Below are 27,772 nucleotides of genomic sequence, written 5' to 3'. Positions count from 1 at the left end.
CTATTCCCTTTGGAACAGGGCCAGTCTAGTTTGGAGCTCTTCCCTACCAACAGAAAAATCAATCAAATAAATGACTGAGTGAGCAAAATGTGGAGAATGGTAGTAGTTCATTTTGGAGACACTGACAAGTATATTTTCTTGATTCTTTACAACTCCATAGTCTAACTCACAAAGCAGAAGATATATTAGTCACTATCTACTGAAAATTTACATTAGCGAAGGGATGACCCAATTCCTTACACAACCATTTATAAAAGTGCTGGAAATCTAGGGGAAGCAAAGCTGCACCATCATAACAGTACTGTATATGCTGCAAGTCTTAGGTAGTAAACAGTGAAATACCTATGAAATTTCTAAAAATTATATTCTTCCATCTTGAATGCAACAGCATTGTACTTGAGAGACTAATTTTGACTCAAAATTGATCATAGGAATTGATATTCTGCTGGGAGTGGATCACAGAATTTCAAATTAGCCACTGGTGGCTTAAAGTCCAGCAATGTTTTTAACTGTTATTCATAAAAGATATATATGCAAATGAAGATTGCTAATATTTATGCACATTAACTTTTAAAGAAAAACCTATCTGAAATAAATTCTGACTAAGAGAAAGAATTCATACTTTTAAAGTGACAGAATACTTTTAAAGTGTGAGAATGTTTGAGTAATATTCTAAAAACCATAACCTCGCAAATAAGCTGAGATAGACCCATTCAAAAATAGTAAGTTAAACCTCCCTGCTCAACTTCAGAAAAGTAATTTTGAGGAAAACCATGAAATTAACAAAGAATAGAAGAAAATTAAAACTGATATATAACCAGAGGCCAAACAATGCAGTAACAACAACAAAACAAACCAACCAACCAACCAAAAAAAAAAAAGGCAACAGTCAAGGGCAGAAAATAGAAATGTTTATTGTGCATGTGTGGAATCATAACATGGCACTCATCTTTTATGAGACTGAAACAGTAAAATTGTTGATACTGATACAGAAAACAGAATTGCTCACCAAACTGTTGTTGCCAAATAGCAAAAGTAACATTAACCACACTTAAAATGTGGATACTAAATAATATGAGTTACAAATTACACAGTTTTAAAGATTGATGAGAAAGCTAAATGCAGTTCATCCCTGTGCTGTGTCTGGCAGGCTTTAGCCACTGCATGAAATGCATTAGGGACAAAAGAAATTCTTATCTTATTATTTGGAAGCCACTGCTATCCACAGATCATAAAATTATTAGTGTGCAAGTGATATTTTTAAGAGATATGCTTCAGAAAACAAAGGTTATTGTCTCTAGATAGGAAAAAATGGAATTTTACTGTAGAAACCCTGTGAATTTTATGAGCCTGTTACCATAGCTTGTTATATACTCAGCATTAATAACTTCTGGATCCTGTCAAGCTAATAAATGATGAAAAAAACTTAGTATATGAAAAAAAAGGCATTTTTTTCACACTGAAGACTTCTTTTCTTCAGAATGAATAAAAATATTTTGAATCCAAAAAGTTGTAAGAATTTTTAAGAACTAATTTAATTAAATTGTTAAAATAGGTAACTGAAAATGTTTAAGTATATATTTGCTCCTTGGACAGCAAATATTTATTCAGAGACAGAACACTAGGAAAATTAATCACTTTTCGAATGCAAAACTCAGATTGCCTCCTTCTATGAAGATGCTAATGTCAACATCAAGATCAGCACTCAAAAAACCCCAATAAAACGGACTGTAAAAATTATCCTACTGTGCTTCCTGTTAGAATACAGAAGTAAAAATCTCCACTATATCATCTTAAGTACTGTAATTAAAAACAGAAAAGCAACAATGACCTTGCTTAATCCAAACTCTTAGCAGCACATACAAAGCTCTACTCAAGAACTATGTAAGTTTTAGCAGAATGTTAACTTTGTTAGAGCAAACACTAATACAGCGCCTGTCTGCATGGAACTACTAGAGAGTCATAAAACACAGTCCAAAGACCTCTATTCCCATATTAATTTTTGTAGACAGAATTATTTGTGCCTGATTAAAAGTAGAACATCACAAAAATAATTAAACAGTGAGATTTAGAAATCAATATCTGGCCAGAAGGGCTTACAATTAATTGGAATGGAAGCAGTACCAACATCACTTTAAAATTCTCATGTAATAGGGCAGCATTTGCTGAAAAGCCTGACTCCTGCACAGGCAGTTAAAAGCAACACCCAACAGCTCAGAGAGGCACTGAAGTGTTTCTGAAACCCTTGCCTGGATACCATACCTAGCAATGATTACCCCTGTTGCTTCACATTTCTTCTGAAACACAATTCTTGACTTCGAACATGCAAGTTTACTGACACACACTGAAGCCAAATAATCAAAACACAAGTTATGGCTCAGGAAAAATTATATAATAGTGAACAGTTTCAGCTTTTGAAATTGAGTGCCTTTGCAATGCCAGCAAAAGGTGAAGTGCCCAAACAAACTTGCATAATCATTTGAAACAGCAGCACTAAAGCAGGACTGAAGTATAACCTGCACTTTACTCTTACAACCTCCCTCTTCAATTAAAGTAGACATCTCGATGCCCCTACCCACCCAACATTCTATTCCCAAAAGATACATAGCATTTTATTACCACTACTTCTAAGTGAAAAGTGACTATACCTCATTTAAGGCAATTCACACTATCAAATCCTTTAATCAGCACACAGAAATATCTCTGCATGACTTACTAAAAAACTTCATCTAGGTTAAGTTTACACAAAGGCATTAAGCGTAACCTTGCTTCACACATACACTACAGAATTTCATACAGGTCATTTAACTAATTTTTTAACCAATTTCACTATTCTCTGCTTAATTCTTGACAAAACCAGAAAAAAATATTCTCTAATTCTGTGTTTCACTGCAGTAGCAAAGGCACTGGAGCTTGCTAGAGAGAAAGACAGACAACATGATACCTGTTTCAGTCCAGTTACGCTACCTACTCTAGGACAAGGCACACTCTCACTTTTAGGTATTTCTTTTTTAAATCCCGATGAAGGAAACACTGAAGATGGAGAAAGCATCCACTCAGATTCAGTTCACTGATTTTACTTAATTTCAAACATTCTGAGCAGAAGTTGAGAGATGATCCACATTGTCCCTCTACGGAAGTGGAGTGTACTCCACCACCACTTCAGTTGAGGCAGCATTGTTTTCTAACTGATAGAGATGGAACGACTCCAAACAAATACAATATGACTAAAAGAGACAAAAAGTATCTTGATACCACACAAACAGGACACACCCCCCACAAATGGCTCTTGAAGACTTTGTACATGAAGAAAGTGATTTAATTATGACCATACATAAGCTTCACAGGTGTCCTGGCCCTACAAATTTAAGTCCAACAATCCAGAAGAATTCGATATGGGTATTTATTTATAATTCACCACAACAAAAGTCTTGACCTGATCATGTTAAATTAACAAACAAATTAGTAAGAGGAACTTCAAAAGAACAACAGTGAACACTAAAATAGTCCACTGGCTGTTTTCTAGAGGACATAAGAAGAAATAGCAACAAAACAATCCTGCCATACCAGATCAACTCAATTAACTAATCTGCAGTAATACTGTCACCAGCAGTGATCAATACTCCAGGTTTAAAAAGGAGGCTCATCTCACTATACCAGAACACATCAGGGAGTGATGGAGAAAACTGATTGAGTAATAAATCTAAAGGAATTCCAAAGCCAACATGCAGTAATACTTTGCGAGTCAATGAAATGCTCATCCACCCCCTGTTTCCTCCCTCCTGCACTGCCAACAACCATTCTCAGAGAAAAAGTATAGGCTGGATGTGCATAGTGATCAGCTAATATTAAGTACATGTAATTTAAACTGCAGCCCTGCCATCAGTGAGGACATGAATTTGCAATTCTGATGCAAGTATCAGTTTTTTCCAAACCAAGAAGTACTTTAAGAATATTTTTCAAATATAGCTCTTTCTTCCCTGTCAAATCCAGGTGAAACTGCTAGGAAGTTGGAAGGACTGAAGAAATACTGAGGACAGACAGGACATCCTCACTGTCACCTCACCTACCATCAATTACCTCAGCATTCTCTTATTTGCCTACAGTTTTATAGCATCATCAAGTATATAAAACAGGCCAGGTAGTATGGCATACAAATGCATCCAGGGCATAGTTCTGTTAGAAATACAATGAGATACTAATGTAGAAAGTCAGGCTGGCCCAGCAGTGAGCCAGGTTACAAAAAGAAATTCTTTGCTTTTTCTGTTTTGGTTTTGATTTCTGCTCTGCAGCTCCATAACCTGGCACTGGACTCTCATCCAAAGACTCTCAAAATGCCAAATCAATCTACCATTGTAAAACATGCATATCAAATATTTCATTAAAATCAAAGCTTGAGTTGAAAGTACTTCTGCCTGAAGAGCTGAATAAAGGTCATAGAATCAAAACATAACAAAGACCAGAAAGGCATCACAAATACTGGAGATACAGAACTTCTAAAACCAGGTAAACATATGCTCAGTATTACATCCATTTAAGCTTAATAAACACTAAACTTGTATGAAAAATGAGACTTCAATAGAAATTTAAAGACTCTATTTTCTCAAAAGATAGAAAAAAAATTAATTTTCACACATGAAAATATGTACCTTCTTCCTCCAGTTAAAATTCATGTTTTTAACGTCTCACACCATTAAATTAACCAGCAGGAAATGCCATACTCTCAGATGCAGGCAGAACAAAACAGGGTTATTTTTTGTGAAGTCACTCAAAATTAGTATGGAGAGCTTAAATTTGAGATAAAAACACGAAGAGAAGTTGTTATAATGTTAAGTCACAAAGGTAACATTGATGCAAGCAAGCTTCAAAACAAGCAAAATCCTTGAACTGCAACAAACAAATTATCACTGCAAAGAACTCCAAACAGAGCACAGTGGAAATACGCTCACGGTTATTTGTGTCAAGAAAAAAAACAGCTGACTTCCCACATACAAGTCAGTTTAAATCTACTCTCAAAACACATCTCCATTTTCCTAGATCAATATACACCCATGTTACATACTTGTTCCTCAATGCCACAGAAGTACTTTACTGAAGTGCCTGACCAATAGCTAAAAAACAACTGACCATTTATACAGTGATCAATTCTCCAATACCTGAAAAAACCCAAAAAATCCAGTTTGTATCTTCCACCAGTTAGTGTATTTTCTATCCCCTTCTGTGTATGACAGTACAAGAATGGAAGTTACAGTCCAAAAGTAAGAGAATGTATGAAGCTGAAGCATTATTCTGGAATATTTTTAAAAACCCCATTGACTTAGAAGAAATTGTGTCTCCCCTAGAAGTGGCAAGTGTTTACAGATATACTGTTATACAGGAAATCTAACTCAAGTGTATCTTCATTTACTGCTTCATTAACTTCCACAGTAAGCAGTTCTGTACTAAAAAGACTGAGGAGCATATCAGCCTAAACAAGATTACTGTTAGTGTCCTAGCTGTACATAAACCAGCTCTATTCTGACGTGCAAGACATGGCAATATTATGAAGGACTTCCATGTTCTCTCAGAAGCATCTGATACTTGGGCTGGTGAGGACAACACACAAGCTATGAAACTGTTTTCAGTTTTGTTATTTAAGAAATAAGTTTAAACTTCTACTCAGCTGTGACAAATATAAAAGTAAAGCCTTTATGGAGGTTTGTGGTTTGGGTTTTTAAAAAACTATTATTGACTTAATGATCTTAAAAGAAAATATTATTCAGAAAAAGCTGGAAATGGACACTCCCTTGCAGTACAATCTGGATAACACTGATAACTAAACAGACCTGTGGAAGCAAAGAGTAGCTGTGCTATCTTTTGAGCTTACCTGAGCTACATAATTTCTAAGGATCATAAATCCTTGCAGAAGTTAGTCATAGTGCAATTAAAGGTTTCAAGGACAAAGTTTGACACAGTCAGAGGGAAAAGCATCTCAAGAAGTTGAATCGGAAACAGGCATGTTTTTCCCAATGGAAAGTTTCAAAATTACAAATGTCAAACAACACTCAGTCATTATGTTTATATTAATTAAAGCCTTTCAAGGTTGAAAGTGAGTTTAATCCCTGTATTACAAAAGCAAAACGAAACAAAAAGGGATGACAGCACAGTTACCTGACACCATTTGCATCATCTCTAATGCTCATTGCTTACCCAGTTTATTCAGAAAACTTCGAGACAAATTCGGTTCCCTTCCAAATACCTTGGACAGCTGAGTGAGCTTTACATTCCTTCATATGTGGCAACAAGGGACTAAAAATAGCTCATGTGCCATAACACTAACTCAGTCTTGAAGTTCTGCTAAAAACTGTGCAGTAACACTCTCTTGTCTACTGTAAGAAAAACAAGCACTGGAGACAAAGTTCCTTAAGGTCTGCAGAGATCAAACAGTAGCAGGAATTAAAGACACAGGCCACCCACCGTAAGTGAGAAATCTTCCCACACATCATTTATCACTAGATTCTACAGCACTGAAATATTCATTTTAAAAGTTTCATCTATGCTTATTTTCATAGGCACAGGGCAACACAAAATCATGGAGCATTTGCGTAATTACATTCCATCTTTCCTGAAATTATAGATCAAATTATGTTCTCAAGCCCTGCTACAGATGTCAACAATTATGGATCTTTAGCATGGGTCAGATGCAGTGCTAACAGTATTAGCTACCTCATACATCCCCTGGGAACTCCAGTCTCCTGTTACTCAAAAGCCTTGCCAATTTTACAACTGACTAGAAACTTTGAAACAGATATATTAATCAAATTCTCTCAATACTGGTTTTAGGATGTGTAGGTAATAGGTAACTTACAGACACATATTCAACCTCCCTTTCGGGTACACTGATTACAATAGTCGGAGCTCCATCACCGCAGAACCTTGATGATCTGCCTAAACACCTTTCAAATATTTCGAATTCTCCAGCTTTACAAGGCACCTACTAAACAGCAACTGCAAAAGACAGAGATGGCTTCTCCACAATCCCTACAGAGTTGCAGAAAGAAAACAGCAAAAGCACCAAGGCTAGCCTGCCCTCTCTAAGGAGCATCTCAGAGGAGAAACTCAGACCTTCTCCTCTATTGGCTATGGGTGTCTGGAATGGCACTCATATTTCAAACATCTTAGTCCAAATAAAGATGAATAAAGAAGCTACTGGGATACATTTTACACTATAGCATTGCTCAAGATGTGGTAGGTACCAAGAATAATCTTCTACTACCACTCCGGATATTTTTTTCTCTTCCAATTTAAGATGCACTAAAATTTATGCCTGAAGTCAAACAAGACATATTTTCTTCAGTGAGCTGAAAGTGACACTTTCTAAGGAGTTAATGAGATATTAAAGGTACGTTACTAAAAAAGGTTTTAGGAAAGTGCAATAAGAGCTGGATTTTACAGAGCACAAAAGGCAAAGAAACCCCCATAATCCAGGCCTCATTCCTACAAAATATCACATAAAATACAAAACAAAGGCAGAAAAGGGGAAAGAAACCATTGCTTAGGCATGAGGAACCGAGTGGGACAAGTGACTGAAAATTACATACAGAAAGAGATCCGTATACCTGTGTCAGGAAAAATACAGTCAGGTTTCACTGAAAACAGATAAAGGTAAGTATCGCAAATTTCAACTTTAGGACATTAAAAAGAAAGCTCACTGACCATATTGCTATTAAATACGTTTTATTGTGCCAGTTCAAGTAAGGCAAAACTATGTTGTTTTTAAGGGAAAACTGCTGATAGTTGCTACTAACAAGTCCATCAAGAGCTGAACTGTATCTGATCTGATACAAATTAGTTCCTGTGGTTTTCAGAGAACTTGCTGTAACTGAACAGTGATAGTTCTCAAAAAACTGAATTTTGTCTACATGAGAGCTTCCATCACAGTTGGCAAGAAGATTTCTACAGATGCTTCCAACTAAGTCTGGCACAGACGTCACAGAGAAGGCAGGGAAAGTTTGTTACAGCCACTGCTTCAGTACAATTTCAGCAATGATCAGTAAAAATCTGCCTGAAGCAAGTAACCTGCAATCACTCAACAAACACACATGTACAGTAGGCTCTAAGTGGCACTTTCCTTAGATATTCAGCGCACAAATGTAAGGGGAAATGGACTGATACCCCAGCTCTCACTGGTATCCAGTTCTCTCACTGCTCTCACTAGACTTGTTCTGCAGTTTCCAGAAGTAGCACTCCTGCCTTCAGTGTTCCAGGTCACCACTAAAGCAGCATCAACAAGAAAGCCACATAAAGTCAGCCCGTCTATGGAAAGACTATAAAAAAAAAATTATATGCAACAAAACTTGTATTTTCCCCACACACAAAACATTTCTGGGGTACAGCACTGGCATATGTTTAGCAAACTGGGAAATTACAACTCTCTGCTGCAGCAAGTACAGGAGTCAACAGAATTTTTACATCCCTCTGATCAGTAAAAGTAAGTCCAAAGGATGAACAAACTGTAAAAATCTTTTATTGAAGATTATGTTTTTCATTCATATAACAGAAGAGAAGCATTCTTGAGTTTCCCATTCCATCCTGATCTGCATCTCCCAGTTCTCTTCCCAGACTTCAAGGAGGTCTAGAATAACTGAAGTCTGCAACAAGACTACAGGTAAGCATAGATTGAGTTGTGAAATTACTTATTCAGTGGGTATTTTTGGTGATGGAAGATCAGATACCTAAATGCTTTTTATTTGCTAGCATTGTAACTCACACTGTTCCTTATTATCCAGCCTGCCCTGCAACTTCGTACTCCAAAATACTCATGTTAGCACTCCTGCAGCTTATTCACCAAGCCAGTATCAACAAAGCCAACAGCATATATACAGCTGTGATTAGAGGTAATTCTAAAACCCTAAAGAACTGGAATCAGTGATCTGATATTTTTATCAGTTAATTCTCAACACAAGTCTGAAGTTGACTCTGAAGGTTTGCTGGGCAGGGCAGGGGGAGGGTGTTAAATTTTGTACAAAAGGTAGAACTGAAAAAATCCTTCCTAATGCAATGCTTCAATTTCTCAATTTTAAAGAAATGATGGGAATCATTGAAGGTCATGTGTTTAAATGCATTCCTAAAAATGTCCAGGAAGAAAGATCTCACATGTTTCACTATGCTATCTTATGAAACTGCTGTGATTCAGAAACCATTTGTGAGTAATTTCTAATTTTCAGAATGAGTGGTTGTAACTTTTGTCTTACTCAGTTTTGAGTAAAAGCCGTAAACTTACATTTTTCAAAAAGAAATTTTAGAGCTTTGAAAAACAAAATAAAACAAAAGCCACAGCATAAAAATTTGTGTCCTGGGTATTTTTTACTGAAATATAATTTTAAAAAAAAAATCCAATGTAGTTACCTTGATAGGAGCTGTTGAGAACTTGACTTTTCGGTCTGGCTCAGGATCTTCCTCTTCAGAGAGCCCAGGAAACTCCTCATATTCACTGTCATACATATACTCCTCCTCTCCTTCCAAAATTTCTTTGCCTCCAGGCCCTTGATTTTCTGCCTCTGTATTCCTATCATCATCAAAAGCTGCATTCTCTATTCCAAAAGCACTTAGTTTCTCGCTCTGCTTTTCCACCACTTGCTCCTCTTCTTCAGTATCCCCTTCCTGCTCTAGAACACCCTGAATTCGTGTAACTGGACTGTCTCCTACAGACATCCCATCTGTTTCCTCCTCTGGATTGATCTTGCTGCCTTCCGTAAACTCTTCTACCACTTCCAAGGAATAGTAGTTCCTCTTTCCTTCCTGTACATGACATCTGAGCAGCTGATCCTCTTGAACAATGTGATCTTTCTCCAAACCTTCTTTTTCACACCCTGAGCTTTCATCTTGTGCAACCAGCTCTGTGTAAGTCTCCACAGGAGAAACCCGCGAGAGGATACTATCTGATGTTTGAGTCTCCTCACCAGGAATACTGCCCATATCCCACAGGCTTCTCTCAAGTTGTTCTCTTTTGTCTTTTCCAAGTGCCTCACTCAAATCACCTCTGAGGATCACAGGCCCTTTGGTGGACACAGCCTTCTTTGGACATCCTTCAGCAACAGCAAATGAATCCAAACTGTGGTGGCCTCTCAAAGGGTCCTGATTCTGAAGACCCTGATTCTTGGAAATTTCTTTAGATTCTTCAGTATCACTGTCACCCAGAAAACTTTCCAGCCTCCTGGAAATGGGCCCTGCATTTGGGAAGGAGGATTTGGAACCACTACTGGTATGCTGCTGCTTCAACTCCTCATTACTGTGATTCTCTTCCTTCTCCAGTGCAACTGGAAGACTTGCTTCTGTACTAAAACTAACGTGGTCAACCACATTGTTGCAATCAGAAGCTGAACTGCGTCTCCTCTTATCCTCACTTCTTTCACATTTGCTGGGGGAGTATCTGTCCACCGAGCTCCGTTGTTTTATATTTCTCTCAAACAGCTTCCTGGTTTCCGAAAATTTTTCTGCCAGGGCAACTTTGTCCAAGTCTGCCTCATCATTGCTACGGATGACCTTGTCGGTAGCAGAAAGCACAGACGATGAATCCACAGGACTGCCACAGGGGCTTGTACTTGTATTAAGAAAATTATTTTTTTGGACAATGAGGAAAGATGGACTACCTGGAGAAGGTCCATACTCTGCTGATGTGGCCCGGCTGATTAATTTGGTCTCAGCAGGTGGACTGCTTTCACAAGGGGGTGTGGAAGAAGAGCCTCCCATTTGCAGAAACATATTTTTGATCTTATGTACTCTATTGCCATAAGTGGTAGCTCTGCCTCGACTGTGTGGGTCACTTCCCCCTCCATTGGAAGAGGTGCTCAGCTTCTGATGCAACCCTGTTTTGTTGGAAGCATTTTCAGGATTGTTTACACTATCAAAAGAGCATTTGATAGCATGGAAATCTGATTTATAGGCATTTCGGTGCGGAGAAGCACTTCTTAAAGTCCTTTCCCCTTTGCCTTCGGTTTTCATCATTGTCAGAATGCAAGCTCCCTCGACTCCCGAAGAATGGGAAAGACGGATCTGAGGCACAAAGTTTTCACCCTCCAACAACGAGGCAAAACAGATGCCACAGAAGATCCGAAAAGCAGCCTTTCACTCAGCCAGCTACCCCGCTCACACTGTAATGGAGCAGAGGGATACGCGGAGAGAAAGAAATCACAGCACGTAAATGGCCACATCGGGTATTAATCCCAGTCCGGATCGCTGTATCCGTAGAGCCATCTGCAGAGAGACAGAGTTTTCGTTAAGTTGGGGCCTCGTCGGCGTGTGACACGAATCCGAAACTCAGAGTGGGAAACGCCGCCCGAGAGCTCACCGCTGGATAAAGGCCATTGTGTCCGCCGGGACGCGCGGCCCCAGCTGCTCCCCGCCACCCGCCCGGACACCGACCTGGCAGCTCCCGCGAGGGATGCGGCGGCAGGCGCCCCCCTACGCCGCTCCCGGCTGCCCACCCCTCCCGCCAACGGCTGTCCCGAGACGGGCCGGGCGGCGGGGGGAAGGGGCAGCACCTAGCCCTTCCTGCCGCCCGAGGGAGGCTGGGCAAATGCCGGACCCCGGCGCACGCACAGGCTCGGCGTGGCGGAGGAGCAGACCGTCACCGCGCTGCCCGGAAGGGGGAAGCCACAAGTTTCGACCCCAAGTTGGGGCTTCCCCGTGGCAGCTCCTCTGCGGCGCCGGGCCTACGGGGTCCGCAGCGGAGCCGCCCCGGCACCCAGTCCCAAACTTTCCACGCCAGCCTACCTGGGGGCGGGGGTCTTATCGACTCCTTTCCCTTCAGCACTCCCGGCCGCCCAGCGGCCGCACACACCACGCCATCATTATCCGCCACCAACCTCCCTCCTTCCTTACTTCCTTCGCTCCTTTCCTCTTTCCCTCCCTTCCTCCCTCCCTCCCTCCCTGCCCCGCCGCCCCGCGCTCCTCACTCCACCTTCCTCCCGCCTCCGCAGCGGCGCTCGCGCTGCTCGGCGCCTTCCCCCGCGCTGTGTCTCGGGCCCGCCCGCGCCTGCTCCCTCGCTCGCACACAAAGAGAAGGAGCGGCGGGCGCGCCCTTGTTCTTCTCAGCATGAGGGAAAAGAGGGGCTGGGGGCGCGGCGGGCGCGCCCGGCCTGAGGGAAGCGCCTCCCGCGCCGGGATATACCACGCCATAGCGGGACACGGGTTTCGGGTGATACCATGTCGGGAAGGCGAGCGGGCTTGGGCCGCGCCGCCGCTGTCCGGTCACCCCTGGTGGCCGTGAGCCCTGGGCAGCGCAGCGTCGGCGAGTGGGGGTCACTTACGGGCACCGCTGCCGGGGACACTGCCCCGGCTATGATGGGATGTTGCGGGGTCACGGATTCTTCAGGAAACGTGTTAGCCGAAGTGCCAGCGCTGGGAAGCCGCGCGCTATTTTCAAAGCCCGGGCGGCTAGCGGGGCGGGTAAAGCGGCAGTCTCGGCTTCATCCCGGAGCAGCGTGGTTCCTGGGTGGAGGGAAAGTCGCGGCAGCTGCCACGACGGAGGCTCTGAGAGCCGGAAGTAGCAGCAGTGCCAAACATTGCCTTTCTCCCTTCTTCCTTCAAAAAATCATGTTGTTTTTAACCTCTTTCGAAGAGTAAGTGTCAGACGTAAGCAGAGGTACACAGCAGAGGCAGCTCCCGGCCTCCACGCGGGCCCGCGGCTGCCCGTGCAGACCTCCTGCCCCTTACCTCGGCACGGGAGACACGCAGTTTCCTACGCTCTGCGAACAAGTTCGTGGATACTTCTACATGTCTGCGCAAGTCGATCTGGCGAGCCTGCTGTATTTCCTCACCCACTCCCCGGGCTGGAAGGCACCGCAGCTCCCCAATACTAAGGGAATGATGCCCGTCTTCTGTAGCCTTAGGCAGTAATAATTGCAGTTTTGCAAGCGGTATTGCGTATATCCAGTTTTCTAGTTTGTTAGCCCAAATGAAAGTACAGGCTTCAACCTATTTATCAGTTAAAGACAGAATTTGGATGACTTTCTAGCATGGTTATTTCCACAGAACATATATAAAAATCACACAGAATAATTAGGAGAGCACTGAAGAGCATTGGTAGTTACCAATTATTTGGCAACAGTTGTTACCAAATAGTGTAACAATTATTTAGAAGTCTAAATACTTTGGAAAGAATCACATCACTGGCTTATTACTGAAATGAATGGTGACATCTATACATTATCCCAATTGACTCAGGCTTAACTGGGAAACACAATGCTCAGAATATTTCACAGCTTGAACCAAAAATCTATGATGTAGTTTAAAATAATACACATGATTTTGCAATAAAAAGTAAACCTTATTGTTACCTTTTTCTAAGGCTTTATTTTTCTAATACAAAACAGGGACAAAATTGTTGAGACTTTCTTCTGTGTTTTCAGACATCGCAGGGACAATGGCACTGAACCACTGCACACACCACTAGCAGTCTTAGATAAACTTGGAAACGACATTTTGAATAGAATTTTAATACCCATAGTTTCAGAACAACAAATGTTTCTTGTTTTGAGAATACATAGGTCTTATCTAGAACAAGTAGCAGTGATCTTTCTCCCACATTCTCCTAAGATAGTCCTTCATATGGTGTCTGTAGGTTGGATTGAAATTGCAGGATTTACCATTTTTCAGCAAACAGGTCTATAAGAAAATACTAAACAAATGTTTCTTTCACAAACCAAAGGTAAATTCAAGGTTGTTCAGCTGTTTGAACACTGTGGGCAGAGGACATTCTGCCTGGCAATACGTAGGAGATTGTTCAAAGAAAACAAAGGCAGAGCTCGGGAACCACATAATAACAAAGCCCAAAGCAGCTCTAAAGCGTGCCCAGAAAACTCAGAGGCCATTGTACTGGGCATTGGCTAAAAGAGGCTGGAGCAGGAAGATACACTTTTGTTTTGATTTCTGCCATGCTTCAGAAAAGATGAATTGTAATTACAGATCTTGAAAACATTTAATTGTATCAAAAAACTCTTATTTCCTTACAATTTCCTATCCTAACTGGGAAAACATATAGGTTATTTTGGCTAGCTGCGGAGAGGAACAGTATTTATAAGGCTCAATTGGTTTCTGAAGAGGAAAGACTGAATTGCATTCTAGGTGAACTGATGAGAGAGAAATAGTAGAATTGTTTACAGAAGCAATGATTAAAAGATTTCCAGAAGACCTCTGGAATTTGATCAAGGAGTCTGGGAAAGTGACGCAGTTTATAATTTCATCATAGTGAATAACTGCAATAAAACCGAAGCAGGGTGTCTTGCACATTCAGTCTGTGGTAGTTTCCTTGAAAGACAGTGGAACAATGGTGAGTAAGCAAATTGTTTGCGCTAAGCAAAACTTATTGCAACAAGTTTAATAAGGAAAACTTATTAAAAACCCAGGAGTTTCAAGGAGGACTTTGTCAGCACAAAATCTTGGGGATAAAAGGAATCAGTGTTGCAGTTTAAATATATGAACCCCTGAATCTAATGCACATAGACAAAGAAGAAAGTATTTCCAAGACAAAAATAAAATTGAGGGCACTTCTGCAAACCCAGTTGTCCAAACTCACACTGAGTTAATCATATATGCAAAAGAGGAATCCATTTTAGTGGTCACCAGAGAGTGATTATGCAACTTCTGAATGGAACAATATTCCTGTGACTACTGTTGTCTTGGCTTAATTGTTTCAAAATCCCTTTCCTGTTGCACAAACATGCCTGTGCTTATGGTTTGGAGGCAACATTGGCAGAGGAACAACAGACATTCTCATCAAAAGAATGTCTAAAACAGAACTGAGCAAGGAAAAAGACTCTCAGGAGATCTGGATGAGAGAAATATTCTATTATTAGTGTAAAATTCTGTGAGGAAGATACAATAAATATGTAAATAGATGAGTTTATCTAAACTTGTTTCTCAAATGGTTTATATTCTTTCAGCATGTAAGGACAGCCATCCTTTTAGACTTCAGTTGAATGATTAATGTAGCAAAAATGGGGCATGTATTTAGTGGTCTGGTTTAATATTTGTTGATACTGGTGGATTCAATTGCTGCTGTTCATTTAAGGTGAGCACAAGAAACCATTAAGTACATGTACACCAAACAAGTTTGAACCTGGTATCATCATACTTCAATGAACTCAAAAAAATTTGCACAAGCCACTCTGAATGGTGCTGGATGGTAAGTGTCCCTTTCTTTCCATTGGTGCTTTCCTGATCCCTGCAACTGGTGGTGCAGAACACAGTGGAGGTGTAAGTGCCTCCTGGGGTAAGGAGAGCTCAACAGCCAGTGTACCAGTTAAACATTGTTAAAGCTGCTGATGAGCTGAGCTGAAGAAGCCTGCATGAGACAAAATCACGTATCCAGTAGTATTATTGCAATACTTAATTCTCTGAACTTTCACTCTTTAAAAGTTCTCTGCTTCGTGTGCATTTTAGTTTTATTGTGTGATTTGAAATGCAGTCTTGCCAATAACAGTACTTAATCTGTTTAATGTGAGTTACATCAGCAGTTTTAGGTAGAACAAGTCACTGTAGTTTTTTTATTACTGTTATTTCATATATACAATACCTTGTGGAATAAGGATGTAAAGATATCCTAGAAGAAAGTGACAAGCAAAAGCTGGACTACGACTAACGCAGGAGTTATATAGTGGTAAATTAGGGCAGGCTTCGGCAGCTTGCAATTTGTTAGAACATTACAGTTGTAGAGCAGGATGCTAAAGACTACAAGTGCTGTGTGTGAAGAACTGTTCTAAAGACAGGAGCTAATTAAATTTGACTCAGTTCCAATCAAATTGTGCTGGATAATGTGGCAATTACTCTACCACATGCCAGCAGCACCACGGAGGAAGCCTGGGGCATCATTATATCTCTCTTTGCCATTGTATATGATGATATATATGTTCAATATTTATTTTAATCTCTAAAATTGGAGCTACAGTGTTTTGGGTAAGTTAGTGCCTGATCCAGATTTCATTTCTCCTCCAAATGCAAAGCAGTTGGTAAAAATTAGTAGTTCAAGTTGAAATGGTTAGCAACAATTCTGCAGATTTATTTTTGGTTTATTCTGCTGTTGCCATTTCTGAGCCTCCCCTAGTCTCCCATTTTATGGTCAGGTGAGACAAGTAATAAAGAAAAAAGCCCTTTGAATAGAGTTGTGCTTACTGGAGGAGGATGTATTTTGTAGGCTTAATATGAAATCCATATCCTCTAAGTAGCACTTTGATCAAGTAAAAAATTACTGTTAGTACAAACCTTAAGATTTATTTTTAGTGCAAGTAAGTAAAACAACTATATTGTTGGAAGCAAACTTTAGTCAGAAAATTGTGATACTGAGTAGTGCTATTAACAAGGCATCAGACATACTCAGATCCTCAGCTTGCCTGGTTCTTTGCAATTACAGTAATACTTGTGGCCTTAGCAAACTTTAAATATGGGCTGTGAAGTGGAATTTTAGAAACAGAAGCAGCTACAGCAAAGAAGAGCTGCCCTCTCTTGTTTGCAAACATGTCTGTCATGCAAAGATCAGGGGAGGGGTCATTTTGGTGAACAATGCATCAGTGTCTATCTTGCTGGATTAGCTTTCATAAATCAGTATTTTCTTTGCTGCTTGTTCACTGATAGGTCCTTCAAGGATAGGGCTGTCATTTAATTAATTACTAGATCTATCACTTCCTTCTACAGACCACCCAGGATGCTGTTCCCCAGAAATGCTGTAAATTAATACCCTGACCACATATTCTGGCCACAGAACCACGAATGTTAAATGAAGTTGGTGGAACATCGCTGAAACCTGCATTGAGTGCTGATGGCCTGCCAGCACACATCTTTACAGACTAAGAAGGGTTCCTTACATAGAATCATAGAATCAATATGTTGGTTGTGGAGTTTCCCTCTCTGGAGACTTTCAAAACCTGCCTAGATGCATTCCTGTACAAACTACCCTAGGTGATCCTGCTTTTGGCAGGGGGATTGGACTTGATCTCTGGAGATTCCTTCCAACCTCTATCATTCTGCGATTCTGTGAAAAGACCTTTAAGATTGTCAGGTCCAACCATTAACCTAGCACAGCCAAGTCCACCAATAAACACCCTAAGCACCATACCTACACATCTTCTCATTACCTTCAGGGATGATATTACATCTCCTAGACATGTTGGAGATAACATTAGAAGATGTTCTCTTATGTCTTGAGAAACATCTCTTACAGAGATGCCTCTTATGTCTCCAGAATCTCCTGGGCCTCAAGGTAAAATATTTGCAGTTGACTTTCAAAGCTGCATTAAAAGACAAAAGGTCTTTATTACCAGAAAGGCTGAACAGAAGACACTTGAGATATTCCTCAGCTTACAAGCACCATTCCTGAAGCGTCCAAATCATCAAAGCCACTTGCCACATTGGTAAATTCATGGAAGAAAAAGAACAGGGGAGGAAAGAAATAACCACATTGTAGAATTGGGTGGAAAGGCAGTTCAAGACCATGCTTGAGCTTCTGTAGCACAGTAAGCAGATGTTGCCGTGACAGAGAGGCAGGAAATCTTAATAAGGGCATCACACCAAAAGCTATTGGAACAGAAAAGTCACTGCATTTTTCAGACTCATAACTAGGGTACTGTTGACATAGCTTTATAAAATTTACAGGATTTTAGGAACTAATGCTTGTGACTTTTGTTGATTTTACTGATTTTCAGTGCAAGAAAACTTACGCTGTCACACTTTCTCTGTGTGCCTCTGAGTGTCTCCTGCTTTGCAAGCCCATTTGCAAACTGGGTAACTGGTTTGACCAAATTTGACACAGGCTGCGAGTTTTCAACAATAATTATGTTCCTACCCGTTTTGTAAAAAATAGGCAGCTGGAGAGAGAGTGAGGAAGAAGAAAGACCTTGCAAGATCAGTCAAGTGAAAGGTTACAGCAAGACATCACCCCTTATAAGCCACTAGAGAACTCCATACAAGCCATACAAGATTGAAACCTGATTAGTGTATTAGTCACAGGAAAAGCCTTATTTTGAGGTTGCTTTTCTTTTTAGAACCAGAGTCAGTCAACCAAGAGGCACATGTTGGGAGGGGAAATGGTTTCTTTAATTCTGCAGCTCACAGCACAATTTCTTATTCTGATGTGCTAGTTTCTGTCTGACCAAGCAGTGTCTGACCCCAAAGTGTTTCTATATAGTAAAAGTGCAATCCCAGATCTGAATGATAATCAGGAATACTATGAAAATCTTGTGAAATAAATCCTGTTGACATGTGACTATGATTACATTAAAAAAACCCCAAACTTTATACATCTATGTTGTTTCATTATCTAAAACACCATACAATGTCTATTTCACAGTTATACCTACTTATGTATACAAAACACATGAATGCATTTTTTAGTTATGGCATAATTAAGTCCTTATAAGGCATCTTAATTTTAATATTCAGATTCCCTAGGCTTTTTAAAAAAAATATAGTGTACAGACACTAGAGTTTAGATTACTAAATAATGCTGAACTAGTGCTGTTTCAAAGCAAACTAGAAGCTTTCTAACTGAATATCTTTTATACCAGAGTAATGGTTATGTTACACAAAGCAGAAAGGAGAAGCATGATCTTGCACATAAGTGAGCTATTTCCTTCAATTATCAATAATTTCCAATAAACAAGACTGCGTTTTGAAATTCTGTCAGTTCAAGTACTGCTTGACACCATTGAGGTTTAGAATATATATAAAATAATCCATGTTACAAACCCAGAAGAAAACTATGAAGCAACTCGATCTTAGAAAATTAAGTTACTTTTTAAATAGGAAAGTCTGAATGATAATTGTGTCAAATAAAATAAAACCAAAAGCATGAGACAAAACAGGACATAGAATTTAGGTATATGGTATGAATTGCACAACAAAGAGAAAATCAGTTTAATTTGCTATCTATCAGGACAATTTCCATGATAATTCCTTGCAATGTATTAGGAAATGTGCATTTTGCAAGCCTTACGTAGACAAAAAATAAGAATCAGTCCCCCACTACTACATGTATCTACAGTTATGTTGGAAATGTGACATTAAAAAGACATTAAAAAGGCATTTTATGCAAATACTAAATTCACATCAACACTTTCAGATCAATAATATCAATTTTCCAAATTTGTGAACCTGAAAAATATCTTTAAGGGTGAAAATAAGTCAAATTTAGGGTTTATTTTGATGCTTCCAACTCAAAGCATTCAGTTTTTATTTTTGAAAATAAAGTCCTCCCTTAAAAATATTTTAGCAGACAAAATAACTAAAAAGTGAAACATTGGGCTAAAGAAAATGTTTTGCATTAAGAGAAACTGATTTCCTTTTTTTTAAAGAAAAAAATGCAGCTCCCTGGAACCAAACCTTTTCCCCCTTCATTTTCAATTTAACATTTTAATCCAATAATATGTTGCCCAGATGCAAACTTATGACTGAAATATTTCCTACTATAAGCCTTAAAACAAATGGAAAAAAGAAACATGAATTTCCCAAATCCAGGCAAACAAATGATATATGAGAAACAATCACAAAGTTTTGCGCTACTCTAAAACAACTGAAAAAATAGTGCCTCATGAATAGAAGTCATTAAGTCCATCTGTATTGGAGAAAGACCTGCCAAAAATCTGACCTTTGCCTTCAAGTGTCACTTTTAGGTTAGCTTTAAGAAGGTCATTAGCAACTGCTGGATTGCCACTGTTTCAGCAACTACTACTAAGGGATTCACTTTGACAGCACGTTGATTCAGTTCGACATATTTAAGATGTGTATTAGTGCTCTCTGAAGATAAACAAAGTGTTTGTTTTCATGGTAGGGTGAAGTTTGTAATTTCATAGGGGTTGAAACCCTCTGGCTGATTTCCTAGGCATCACAACTGGAGCTATTTCTGAATTTGGTTCCTAGGTTTTCTGACTGCAACACTGCCACTTCTTGTTTTTGGACTAGATGAATGATGAGAGTCTATTCACAGTGACTTTTTAATGTAAGAAGTACCACTGACAGGTAACTACTAAACTGAGGGATCCTCAACTAAAGGTGCTTTAGAAATAAACTGTTAAAGAGATTGCTCCTATATCATTCTTAGTGTTCTTACTTCAGAAGTTAATGGGGATGTACCCATATACGGGATAAAGCATTTGTTCCTGTATTTTTATTTAAGTAGTAATGTAGCACTACCAGTAGCCATAAAGCAAGTTGCTGAGTTCAGAAGATTCTGTTCCTGCATTTTATACCTCTGTACACCACGATCCTTTGTATTTCCATTAAGGTTTCAAACAAGAATGTCTTAGGGATTAATCTAAAGTATGCTGAAGTAATTGAGAAAAACACCTTCTCTCTGAAATTAATGAGCTTTTGATGAGGTGAATGAGTAGAGTCCTTAACCATTCCACATACTCACTTGATGTATCTTTGCCTCCAAGGCAGCCCTGAGGCAGTGGTTTACCATCACTGTGATATCACCTATAATGACAAGATGGCAAGTCCACAGCCTTCCACTGGCGCTTGGCGGGCAGGTCTCAAATGTCACGTTATGGGAAACAAACCCAGGTGATTCTCAAGTAAGGTTATGCTGAATTATAGGAAATGAAAGAGAGCTTCACTTTCATTATAAACTTTCTCCATACTTAGGTTTAAATCTCTTAATAGCAGAGTTACAGGCTGAACCTGAAAAGCTGTACTTTAATACGGTCGTAACAACTGCAGTTCAAGTTACAGAAAAGCTGATTACACAGCTTGGTTTAAGCATAAAAATAAAACCACAGAGCTGCTCACATGGATATCTTATGGGGTGAGTATATGAATACTGCAAAACATCACAAGACAATAGTAAGGACAATAGAATTAACAGAGTATTAGCCCTGAGGCACAATCTAGCTTTGACTCTAGCTCTAGGTCTATATTAACGTACCAAACACCAGGGAGCTGGAGATCATAGCCTTGTGGTAAAGCCTGATGGCAAAGCAAATTATGCTGGTTTTGTATTCACATCTTTACAAAGACTGGTATCCTAATGAGATTTTGGAAGTGTCTGTTTATACACCTAGACCTACCAGCAAAAAGCAAGTCCTTGTGTGTTGCTAATATGTCCCATTTCCAGGCCACACAACAACCTGGCATGTCTCTGGAAGGCCTGGTTTGGAAGCATTGATGTGCACCGGATGATTTGGGCTGTGAACCTTTCCACCAAGTCATTCCCCAGTGCTGAAGCTGACATTCCAAACTACTGAGCATTTTAAGGTAGTTGCCCATTTCTTAATATAGATAAAAGCCAGAAAATATTTCTTGCTCTGTAGCTCCTAAGTTTCTTCCAAAATTACTCCTGAGATGCAGACTAGGCAACATTCAGCTCTGCAGTAATAAAAGTTTAAGAACCTATCGTGCTTTAATTGTTTAGGAATTAGGAGTTTTTCTCTTACTATTATTTTTCAGCATTTATTTTCTCAGCCAAAAGGCTCCCCAGTACACCTTAAAGTTAGAATTTTAAATTAATAAAACCTATGCAGGGTAATTTCTGGCTTGGTTTACTCTTACTCATTTGATCTTTTTTCTTTGCTGTGAGACCTTTGTACACAAGGGTCTTATTACCCAGATTTTCAGGAGGAATACAAGAATCAGTTCCATAAACATAGAAAAACCCTTGAAAAATATTCCAAAAATAGTATCTTTCAAGCATGTATGAAAGACACAAAAGGCATGCCATGTGTCAAGAGGTTGAAATAAATGGCAATATGCCATGGTGTACTAATAAACAAAGTTGATTTACTTATCATTCAATCCACATTAAACTTCATACATTCAAAATATGAACAAGTTGACTCTTCTAGAATTACACTCTGCAGGTTTGGCCTCACCGTGTGATAGTGCTCCTGTATGTGCCACAAAGACTTGGTTCACATTCCACCAACTGAGACTGTGCTGCTTGTGCTTGGTGTAGGTAGTTTCCTTCACACCCATCTCAGGTGATGGGAATGCGTATGGCTCTGTCAGCACTGGAACCACACTCACAGATATTAGGGAGAAGTCTGACCCTTCCTTTCTGTGGCATATGGAAATTTAGAAAAGGTACAGGATGGGAGTGTGAGAGTAGAAAAAAGTACCCTCTTACACTTGTTTTATAGTTATCATAGTGAGATATAAAGCCCTTATTAGATGTCACTCAGTGAGGGCTACATAGCTTGTTCATTGTTCTTCTTAGCTTATTCCTAAGTAATAAAAGCTTATAGTAGTAAGAGTTGCTACAAAGTTTCTTTTGTAGTTACACAGCCAGCTTATATAAAAAGAAAGAGGAATTCTTTGAGTTGTTTCCTCTTTAAAATAAGATACTGCAACCCAAAGCTCCTTCAAGTCAGTGCAAAAATACCTAGTCCCCAAATGCCATTATGATGTTCAGTGAAAAAAAAATGCAATCAGTCACAGCCATGGCCTTTGCTACATTTTCTGCACCTTGTAATCTTACCACTAACCTCAGCTTTCTGTGGATTGCCTCTCATGCTTCAAGTCCTGAGCTAGGAACCAGGACAAAACCAATCAGAAAACATTTCTGTCTTACTTTAAAATTAATTGAATTAGCAACACAAAATAGGGATCCTTCCATTCAGAATGAGATTAATTTTTTATGATTAACTGTTAAGAAAAACTTTAATCATCAAAACAATTACCATCTTCCTATAGCCATTACTTCTATCCTTAATTTTGCTATTTAATGGAAAAACAGTTTTGGAAAATATTCTTACAAAGGAAAGCACTTAGACTAGATTTAAAGCCACTAGGTATCTCTGGCTTGTCTTTGCTGGGTTTATGGAATAAAGAGCAGATTCACAGTTTCTGTAGATCATAAGAGTGAAGAACTGTTCAACCTCATGTTTCATCCAGCAGGTGAAGCCATCAGAGTGGCCTCATGACATCTCAATGAAAACTATCATTCTACAGAAGGTACTTAAATTCCTTATATAAATTTATTATATACCACGTAGCTTCACCATTTACCTTCACCAAAGTCTGTATTTTATCCTATTCTGAAGGCTTCTTTCTCTTATGCAGTCATTTCATTAGCCTGTCTAGACCACAGGGTGAAGTCATCACTCTACCATCCGTGTCTGCAATTCAGTTCAGCTCAAATGTTATTAGAACATCCTCAAAAATGAGGGTAAGTCAGGCCAAGTCATACTTCCCAAGCACACTACAGGCAATAGAGCTAATATTGCTAGTATTTTGTCATAGGTTTATTTCTAAAGTATTTAGAAGCCATTTCAAGTAAATATTGAAATATTTTTACCTGAATATCTGAATTTACAGAAAAATTAACATACTTGAGTGGCATGGAATGATTTCATTTATACAGTACTGGTACAAGTACAGAAAAAAGACCTGTAATATGAGAACCAATGTTAGAAGGAAAACCTAGATTTTGATACTCTAATTGACATTGAGTAAGATCTTGCACATACCAGCCCATGATCTCAGTCACATGATGGGGAAAGGAAATCACCATTTACTGTGCTGTAAAGTGTGGCTCCTCCATCTGTGACTCCAGCATTTCAGGGCATTGAATTCATCAAAGACAAACCTTGCAAACTGTTATTAGTTTGATGTCAACAGAAGCAAAACAAATATTGACTTCTGTTTTCACTTACTTTCCCATGAACTGCATTGCTGTGCCAGTAACAATTGTTCATATACATGTGTTGCAGAGGGTGGTAAAGAGATACATTGAGTGAGGGCTTCTTTATCACACCTTGGAGTCCAGCATGGTGATTAACACCTTATTCTGCAAAAAAATAAAAAACATATGAAGGAAAACATTATTTCTAAATTCTCTGTCAATGCAGAATACTTTAATTCAAGAACAACCAAGAAATATCTGTGAATATTACTCTCACTAGAAAAACAACAGCAAGGAAATACTGGATCATTTTTAAACCAAAAAGAACAGTAGCTTTTTTGGTTTTCCCACTGTTCACTGTATACCACATTTTTAAAAATTGGATTTTAAAATAAATATCACACAGAGAAATAATGAGTAGTACTAAATACAATATGTGTTGGATTTCTTACTAAGTTAGTTTTTGGAAGTGAACATTTTGCAGTCATTGGTGCTAGCTGTATGATCTGCTTGTTTCCAAGAAAGACTAGGCTTTATTTACTAACATATATTTGCTATACAACTGCCTTATATAAACAACATTCTTGGATGTAAAAAAAAAAAGGCGAAAGAGAAAAACTCAGTAAGTTTGTTATTTTCCTTGCCTTCTGTGTTATCCAGCTTAGAAATTATTTCTACACCTTTTAGAACAACTGATGTAAAGACAAAGTTGTCATTTCAGAGAATGCTGCAGGATCAGATTATTTTCACATTTTTCTGAGGAGTGGCAAACATTGACCTCTCTACCTTATTTCTGAAACATTTTTTCCCTTATGTAGTTTTGCATTTGAATCGTGCAGACAGTTGTACATCCTTATTTAAAGAGCAGAAAATTCCCAGATTGTACTAAGTAATCTATTAATTCCTTTTCTAACAAATCCTATTAATTCACTTCAAAATACCTTCATCTTCTTAAACTACAATAATTCCACTCTGTTCTGGGGGCCAGTATGAACTGATACCATTTTTGAGAGGCTGTGATTTTCATCTGGCAGGAAATGAATGAAACAGAGGGAAATAAAAAAACCTTGATTTTGTGCCAGTGCTTGGGGATATCAATTCTGACAGTTGACTGTCATCCACTACTAGCAGATGTGCTATAAAAGGAGATGAAATTCATTGTTAGCATGTTGCTTCTTGGCCAAAGCCAATTACAGAATGGAGAACTGAGGCTTTTTAATAAAGGAATTTGCATATGGAAATTACATGTATTTCCATATAGAGATAAATACTTTCAAACTCCTTAAAGGAGGGCTTAACTAAACTCACTTTACACTAGCATGTATTAGCACAGCTCCTTATTTCATATATGTTTGCAAAATCTTTTTACTATCGTGTTTTCCTCTGATACTTTATGTCTCACTGGTCAGATTCCAGAAAAGGTAGGGAAACTAAAAACCAAATTCAGAAATTTCTGTTGTGGCTTCATAATTGGAGGGGTGTGGGGAGATGGGGAGGCTGAGACAGGGGTTGGTTTAATAACATTACACTGAAACTTCTACATCTAAAAGTAATCACCAATTCATATAGTAGTGTCTTTAAACATTTTACTTTAATCCTTGAAATAAATGTTTGAAAATTAATTTTATATATATGTGTGTGTGTAAGTCAACTATATCAATGGCAATATTTTAAAACATTAAATATAGCAGCTATTAGAGCATTTTTTCCTTAAATCAGACATTGCAAACATTCACATAAATGCAGTATCTAGAAATACCCTTGCTTTCTATCAGTCAGATACATATGAAAAATATGTCTATACAAATGTAATTTGTTTCATATTACAAATATATATAGATAACTCTTTTGGATTCCTTCCTTCCCAAATAGTGCTACTTGATATATATTTGATTGCTATAGATGGCACAACAGAATCATTTGTATACTTTTTAAAACATAACGTGGACTAAATTTTGAAATCCTTTTACCCGTGATGTCTCACTGGCATCCATAAATTTCCCCTCCAAAATTTCCAGTCAACCAACCAGCAAAAACTCAGAAGCAACATCTTTAGATTTTTCATTGGTATGATATTAAAACAATCCAAGCATGCAACCCTCCTCCACAACTAGGTACTTAATCTCTTTAAACTCCTGCTCCATTCTTTTCTCAACTGTTGAATAAATATTTTCTTTCTGTAATACACACAACAACGCTGAAGTGTTTTGCAGAAAAATAGGTTTACTTTGGCTGTTCTGTATCATTCCTCTCATGCAAAACGTCTGATTTAACCAGGCAGGTGAGGCAAAGCCAGAGCCCATGCAGTATATTGTTTCCAAACAAGTCAAAGAACACTGAATTCATTGCTAAACCTCACTGATCAGGTCTGATTATCTAACTTTCTAATCAATGCCAAATCCTTGTTTCCAGCTTCAATAAATGCAGAAAGCTGCTGCAGGGGTCATTCTCCCAACCTGTTGCTTTGATCATGGCCCTCCTCCACTGGTAGTCTATTAGTAATATGATGTCCGTTCTCTTGCCTGGTTTCCTAGATTTCCTCAAAATTATAGCCTTTCACCGGAGACTGTGATTCTGCTCTCCATCACATAACTGATTGATTTTCAAGGAAGCATATTTATGCTTCTCCACACGCTGTGCGAGAACTTCTTGTAGGCATCCACAAAAGAAATTATCTTGTTTTCTGAAATATCTTCTTTGAACTTAACCGTGGTGTGCTTACAGAAATCAGATAGCAGATTGGTTACCAAGGCTGTCTTATTTTACCTTTTTTCCTTGGTGTTAGCTATCTGCTGGCTCATATTTTAAACCCAGGCTATACCTATATTGCCTTTCATGGAGAGCTATAAGCCCACCTGAAAGGTGTAGCGAGAAGGCTGCAGGTGTCCTTAGAGGTCCTAAGTCAGGGCTGTTGCTGCAGGAGCATGCGCTGTCTTTCAGCAATGTTTACTGACGTGGGTTAATGATGCTGCTCCCTTCAACCTCGAAGCTGGCTTGGATCTCAAAACTGTGGAGTGTGGAGGAGCATCTTTGCATCAGCCTGCAAAGTTGTGTGAAGACCACAAACCTCAAGGTAGGGATTATATCTATTCTCTGTTTCCTTGTCACTTTGGGGCTTTGAGGTGCTGTAACAGAATACATAATAAATACAAACAGTGGAATAGTAATACAAGCTAGAGCATGATTTATTTTTAACTTTTTGTGGAGAACTGATGTTCACATAGATAAACATGTAAAGCTCACAATCTGTTTGCAAGTAATAAATGAGAATTTAGCTGCAAATTGATTTTACAAATAATAAAAAATGAGAAGGAAAATATTTATTGGATAGTCTCTGCCTGGAGGCAGCTTCTTGTGACATATTTTCAACCAGAACTAACTCCTAATGAATGTTTCTTTTTGTTAATAACTCTAAGACTGGCTGTAGAGTGGTAAAAGAGGCAAGGGCTAAAGATTAGCCAAAAAGTTTTTTATTTCCACTGAGAAACTTTTGGATCATTTTCAATTTTTACTTGAAACTTTCTATGTGCCTAATATATATTTTTTAAAATAATAGAACTCAATTTTCCAAAGACAAGAGGATAAAACAACCAACAAAAAACAACCAACTAACCAAACCAAACCCAAAAAACCAAAAACACCCACCAAAACCAAACACCAGAGTAGTCTGCCACTGAAGAACTGTTTCACTATTAGATATCTGACCACCCTGAACAAGGATCCTGCTTTCAAAATGAAGCTGTTTCCACTTTCAACACATATTGCTGCTACTTTCCAACTTGGCCCACTGGTGTAGACAAGAATCACACTCATGCCTGGGAGCCTGGCTGGAACACTCACCAAGGCATTGATCCCCTGAAGCTCTTTCAGTAGCTTGAACATTGCAGCATTCTACTGAAATGACTGCTATTCAGTTTTTCATTTCTGAGAAAGCAGAACTATGATTATGCTCTGTCAGTATTGTAGCAGTAAAATAATATGTTCTACAAGAGACTCCAGAAAGAGCTATTTCACTAAACAGAGCACTGAAAGATTATTTCATTTATGATAATATTTTTCTTTGAAGGTTTGGGAGACCTATGTTTGTATCTTGAAGAATATCACTCATCTCTCTCCCCTGCTGTCTTTGCAAGTACCCCCTCCTAGGGAAAAATTTTACAACTGCTCACTGACTTCGCCAGA

General features: G+C 38.9%; 1 protein-coding gene across 1 annotated transcript in view; it reads right to left on the bottom strand.

Moving 5' to 3' along the window:
* The window catches only part of LOC128967047 (neurabin-1-like), a 38,957-nt gene extending 27,971 nt beyond the window's left edge, over positions 1-10,986 (bottom strand). Inside the window, exon 1 of the mRNA XM_054381031.1 lies at positions 9,388-10,986. Coding sequence (XP_054237006.1) covers positions 9,388-10,986 — 1,599 coding nt within the window. The remainder of the gene's footprint in view (positions 1-9,387) is intronic.
* Between the last annotated feature and the right edge of the window lie 16,786 nt (positions 10,987-27,772).

This window comes from Indicator indicator, chromosome 5 (genome assembly GCF_027791375.1).
Source record: "Indicator indicator isolate 239-I01 chromosome 5, UM_Iind_1.1, whole genome shotgun sequence".
Taxonomy (NCBI): domain Eukaryota; kingdom Metazoa; phylum Chordata; class Aves; order Piciformes; family Indicatoridae; genus Indicator; species Indicator indicator.
This window is presented reverse-complemented; position numbering and strand designations above follow the sequence as displayed.